This window comes from Martes martes (assembly GCF_963455335.1).
Source record: "Martes martes genome assembly, chromosome: 13".
NCBI lineage: Eukaryota > Metazoa > Chordata > Mammalia > Carnivora > Mustelidae > Martes > Martes martes.
Window position 1 is genome coordinate 61,628,478 of NC_137901.1, and position 6,000 is coordinate 61,634,477.

The following is a 6,000-nucleotide window of genomic DNA, read 5'->3' on the forward strand; positions in this document are numbered from 1 at the left end:
AAAAAAAAATCGAAAGGAAAAGGAAACACATTTAGATTATTTTATTTGTTGAAAAAAATACACATATAACTATAGCTGCTTAATTCAAACCTGTGTTGTTCAAGGGTCAACTTATATTTATAGTGAAGTGGGGTATTTGGGCACTTCTGTCCAGTATTGAAAAATAGGCATTTATTTATATTCAATCTAAAAATGTTCTTTCTTTTTTTTTTAATTTCAGGGAACCTTAAGTAAGTCGGAGTGGGAAGCCACAAGTGAGTATATCATCAATATAGATTAACTGATGTTTCCAAAGATCATTTCAGAATGATCGTTAAAATTTGAAAACTTTGGAATTTTTCCAACACATATTAGGGTGTGTGTGTTTATGTTTACATAGAATCCCTATGTATGTCTAACGCCCCCTTTCTTGCACAGCTGTTTAGTGCCAAGAGAAAATACATGCAGGATGTTCCTTAATATAAACTTTCATGAGCATTCTTAAACATTAGCATTGCTTACTCATTACTACATAGCCATCAGTATTTGCTATGTTTACCTCAGATTTCTGTTGGAAATTCTGGCTTATAGAACACTACGATGTATTTTGTCTCTAGCCACTCTGACATTGACAACAAAGGCATAATTAACAGGTACTAGAACATTTAGTGAAGCAGCAATGAGCAGGATATTTTAAAGGGATGTGTGATTAGGAAAGGCCTGGTACGGAGACATGCTGAAGTGAGGTGCCTGTCTTTGGAAGAGAAGACAGAGACCTGGCAAATCTGCGAAGTCCGTGGATGTTGAGGAAGTGAAAGCCCAGACCCTCAGTGTTAAGATGATGATAATACCCTTTTATGGCTGCCTTGAGGACATAAAAAGTAGTTTTCTTGTTCATTTAAGTATTTGTTAACTCTGTTGAAGGCATAAATGGTAATCAGAGACAATCTGTTTGATAAAGGTTGAGTATTACGTAAATTTCTTTGAAAGGGCTTTGGGGGAATAAAAAACAGTAGAGTTATAATCTCTACTTTCCAGATGTATACTGTCTAATGGAAGAAACAGACACAGATAAAGGCAGTAGTAGGCAAACTGTTTGAAGTACTGAAGTTTCTATAATGGGGAAAAGAGATTAAGGAGAGTGTAAGGAAAAGCAGTAAAATCTGAAAGATAGTAATAGCTGATAGAATTGAGTAACACGTGCTCAAGCATGACTGGAGAGTTTTCATATGTTTTAACTCATTTAATCCTCACAAATTTAGGGGTAGGCTACTTTTTATAGTATCTTCACAGATTAAAAAAAGCACTTCGATAACTTGTCTGAGGTCTCAGAGCTTACCCAGGTGATTCATACTTGTAACCATGGCCTCATGTGTGAAAGGATTGTGCTAGGACTTGCTGAATTGAAGAGAGAAAAGAACACAAATAGAGCCAGTATGTTGAGCCTGTCTGTCTCGGAATATTGCTGCCCTTAGTGGAAATGGGATTAGAGGACCAACAGACTGGGAAATGTATGCCTAAACCTGTACATTTCATTACTTTTTCTAGAGTGGAGATGGCACAGTTTTCTTAGGTAGCCTGCCACTCCCAAAGTATGATATAAGGAAAACAGCTTTGGTCACAAGTAGTGCTGGTGGTACTAGCTGTAGTTGAGAAAAATGCATTTCTGCACCTTAGTGTGGACTTTAGTGATAGCATGCAGATGGATAAATTAGATGTACCCCAGACCATGGACGGAGACGGCTTAGAGAAGTGAAAAGCAGTAGGCAAGGAACAGTGGTCACATTGCAGCCAGGATCCAGTTTGTCCGGATCAGTGTGTTCTTTGATGAATTACACTCTTCTAAACTGGAGGGCTCTGTGGACTGGAGAGCATCTTGTCTGGTGTCACAGCCTAATAAGTTCAAGAAGCTATACTTCAAACTCCTGCTGGTCTAATCGTTAAGCTCCTATTACCAGAACCTGCTGCTCCTCTAGAAGATTCTTTAAATGGGAGAGGAACATGAAGAATTGTTGCCAATTGGCTTTTTTTTTTTTTAAGATTTTATTTATTTATTTGAGAAAGAATGAGAGAGAGAGAGAAAGCATGAGATGGGGGAGGGTCAGAGGGAGAAGCAGACTCCCTGCCAATGATGCAGGGAGCCGGATGCGGGACTCAATCTGGGGACTCCAGGATCATGACCTGAGCCAAAGACGGTTGCTTAACCAACTGAGCCACCCAGGTTCCCGCTGATTTGCTTTTAGAAGTGGTTCAGTGTTTATTTCTTTAAATCCCAATTGATAGGCCTGCATGGAAAACATCTTATATGAGTGAGACTTTCAGAATGTTTGCGTTAGAAAGGAAAGAATGTTATTTATTGCTGATCTGAATTCAAACATTGCATCTGAGTGGTTTTTAAATGACCCTAGATTTCCTAGATTTAAGGTAGGTGAGGGCTGCTGGATTGTTTGCAGTAGGTACTAGTGTATTTGGGGTGGTTTTGGCAAGGTTGGACTGCAGAGGGATTGCTTGGAGTGAGGGCCACGCTAAATAATGCTATCTGCTCCTGAGTCTTGTGACATGCTTGTGAATGTCTTGGACTGCTTTGCCTTCTTGTCTTCCAGAAGAATCTACCATGTTGATATCACCCTGCCTGTTCTCTGTCCATCTGTCTACTGTATTGCCAGCAATGTTTCATTTCTCCTAGAAGAAATTGGGAACTAGTAGATAAGAAACAGAATAGCATTACTAAAATAGCATTTTGGAAGGACTGGTGTCATACTCCTGGACAGGTTGAGGAAAAAGCTAGAGGATTGGGAGGTTTTTACATGATCTGCAGTCATTCATCTGCACCCTGTTCAGAAGTTAACTCAGAAAGGGAGGGCACCAAGGTACTTGGCCTACTATCTTGACTCACTGACTGAATGTCCTAGTGTACACGCTGAACATCCTTGTGATGTTCTAAGGATTTGTCATTTTTTTCAGGTGTTTGCTTACCATAAAATTTATTAGTATCTTATTAGAAGATATAATAGGTTTGAACTTCAGTGTGATCCAGAATGAGGAACTATAGATGCACTTAGATCTCTTTGAGTGAACACATGCCAAAGCAGGAAATCATATTTAAGGGAGAGTATTCTTGGGACTGGAATATCACTGTTGGGGCCAGATAAATACGTCTAAGCATCGATTATCATGTAGATTTTGGCTCACTTTCCTTATCAGTCCTTACAGTAGAACAGTTGGATAATTGGATGAATTTTAACCTGCCAGTTACATATGTTCCTTATAATTCTTAATAATTTTTCCCCCCAAATAGAAAATCTAGGTAACCAATGCCAGAAGTAATCATGGTAGTGCGGTTATTCTACCTGTCTTGCTCCAGATAAAAAGAATTAAGTTGTAAGATTTTTTAGTTTTAATTTTCTTTGCCTTTATACTTTTAATTTTTCTTATCTCAAGCTGTTTTTAGAGATTTTTAGAACCATTGAATTGGCTTTCTCAAGATCTATAATGTCACTGAGTATTATAGTACGTGGATATTTGTTTTCAGGTAAATAGCTATGACCCCGTATCTGCTTAAGTATGACTCAAGATAACTGAGGGCTCTTAGAAATACTGGGATTTTTCCCCTCAGAAACTTGAGAATTTTCACCAAATTCCAAACAGGACTGAAATTGTTCTGTTTAGCCTACAGATATGAGAAATCAAACTCTAATTTGTATTATTTTCTTTTTAGGTATTTACTTGGTTTTTGCATTTGAGAAGCAGCGGTGAGCACATACACAGTAGCCCCAGGACAGCTGTGTCCCGTCCTGTGCAGATTTGAATGCTCCATCCTAGATCTGACAACTTTCTGTTTGTTTGTTGTAATTACTCTAAATGTGCAGGATGCTGCCGGAAACTCCAGTGTATAAATTCAACATTTGCTGTCTGTGACAGATGAACTTTTGTGTGTGTATATAAGAATGAGTTGGGACCTTTGTCTTTAAAAATCTATTTTTAAGTAATGTTCTAAGAATTCCATTTGCCTCACTACTCTCCTAGCGCATAAAAATTAATAGTATGACTTGTTAGAGCTGCTGAACTCTTTCCACAGTGCTCTGATTTGTTCAGTGTTTGTTTACAGTATTAAATTCATTGCCCTTGTAGAACTGCTGAGGGAGCATACTGGTTTATGGGGGTTTGTGCTCATTTCTGTAGTTTTGTTATCTAGTGTTTTTCAAGATTAAATGGATTGTGTTCTGTACAATTAATTGAATGTGCTCAATATATATCGCTAAAGTTGTACGTTTAAAGCAGAATTTTAGATGGCCACGAAAGTTTTTTACCTAGAATTTTAGCCAGTTACTACATTTCATTATAAATACTAACTGCTTTATTTGCTAATAAGATCTAATTCTGGAACTGGTTAGAATGTTTTATATGCCAGCATAAAATTGTTTCAGATTTTAGGGGCTTTATCTTAAGAATTTCCTTCCATAGCAATTAATGTTTCTAGTTATCAAGAATGTAATTAGACAGATTTCCCTTTCTTCATTGAATGAAAATGCCGTAGTTGTTTTTCCACGACTTAATGAAAACCTGTCCCGTGTGAACCTGTTGCACATTTTCCTCAGAGAGATGTATGGAACTGCAATAGGAGGGTTGAAGGAAGGTGAAAGGAAGCTGAAAAGCAGACTTCAGATGAATTCTCCCTGACGTTAGATACAGCTTACCAGCACTATGTGCTGTGTTCCTCCCCTTCAGCCCCGAGAGAAGCGGTACCTGCTCTTGCATTAAAACATCATACTTGGGGCGCCTGGGTGGCTCAGTGGGTTAAGCCTCTGCCTTCGGCTCAGGTCATGATTTCAGAGTCCTGGGATCGAGCCCCGCATCGGGCTCTCTGCTCAGCAGGGAGCCTGCTTCCCCCCCTCTCTCTGCCTGCCTCTCTGCCTACTTGTGGTCTCTGTCTGTCAAATAAATAAATAAAATCTTTAAAAAAAAAACAAAAAACCATCATACTTTGTGCAGTAGGCTCCAGCATCCCATCACTGCTCAGAACTTGAATTTGCCATTTCAGAACTGTTGACTGTTTCCAGCCCTGGCTTCTTGCTTGACTTCTCTTCCAAAACTGATACCTAGGTGAATCCTTCTCCTTACTTTACATTTTACTGTTTAAAAAAACTTTCCAGTATTTAGGTGTAGTGAAAAACTTACAAAGAATAAAACAGAGCAGTTATTGCATATTCTTCTAAAAATCATTTATTGAATGCATGGATTTAAAAGACATTACTTTCTGTAATTATCCAGAGTACTTGTTTAAAACTTGAGGTTTCTTAATTTGTTTATATATGTTGATTATTCACGGTGTTAGAGTAACAGACCTTTTAGCAAGAGAACACAGGTTACCTAATTTCTGTTTCTTGAGTGTTTTGTCAATCTCCATACTGTTACCAGTTTATAAAATTTAAGTCTTTTAGCCTTAGTGGTGGTTTGCCATAAGTCGTTTGGGGAAATAAATAATAGTATTTCTGACTATGGTGGCTGCCGTTAGCTAACAAAGGTTTGGTAATGGTGCTGGGAGGTGGGGATGGTGAGCTCTTAGCGTTACATACACACCCAGGTTTATTTTAATTCTGGGGGAAGTTCCAGAAAGTATTTTGATAGTTTGATAGAGGATATGGCTTCTTTATTATTTCCTATCATCATTTTCATTTAATGGTCTTGGCTGATTTTAAACAAGTAATAAAACATTTTTAGACTCTTGCCCTTTCCACCCCATGGATGACTTGTGGGAGAGAAGGATCCCCTGAAGGATGGAGTGACTGGTGGTAATACAAAGCAGAAAAGGATGGTGGAGTCCCCCAGGACCTTTACCGAAGGGGTAGAAAGGAGTAAAGGAAACCCAGGTGGACTGAGCCAATGTCTTCGATCGGAGCGAAGTAAGCTGTTGTGTGTACAGGAAGTACATGAGCCACCCCCAGAGGATGCAGTTATGGCATTGCCCTTTGCATGAGCTTTCTTATTCCCTTGGCCACCTCTCCTCCTCACTCCATTCCC

The 6,000-nt window shown here is 38.8% G+C and overlaps 1 protein-coding gene across 2 annotated transcripts in view; it reads left to right on the top strand.

Annotated features, from left to right (window-relative positions):
• The window catches only part of RNMT (RNA guanine-7 methyltransferase), a 36,011-nt gene extending 30,305 nt beyond the window's left edge, over positions 1 to 5,706 (top strand). Inside the window, exons 10-11 of one of the 2 annotated variants that reach the window (XM_080821055.1) lie at positions 221 to 254; positions 3,698 to 5,706. In XM_080821055.1, coding sequence (XP_080677181.1) covers positions 221 to 254; positions 3,698 to 3,735 — 72 coding nt within the window. In that variant the 3' untranslated portion in view covers positions 3,736 to 5,706. The remainder of the gene's footprint in view (positions 1 to 220; positions 255 to 3,697) is intronic. The other variant, XM_080821056.1, reaches the window with a different exon arrangement.
• The last annotated feature ends 294 nt before the right edge of the window (positions 5,707 to 6,000 follow it).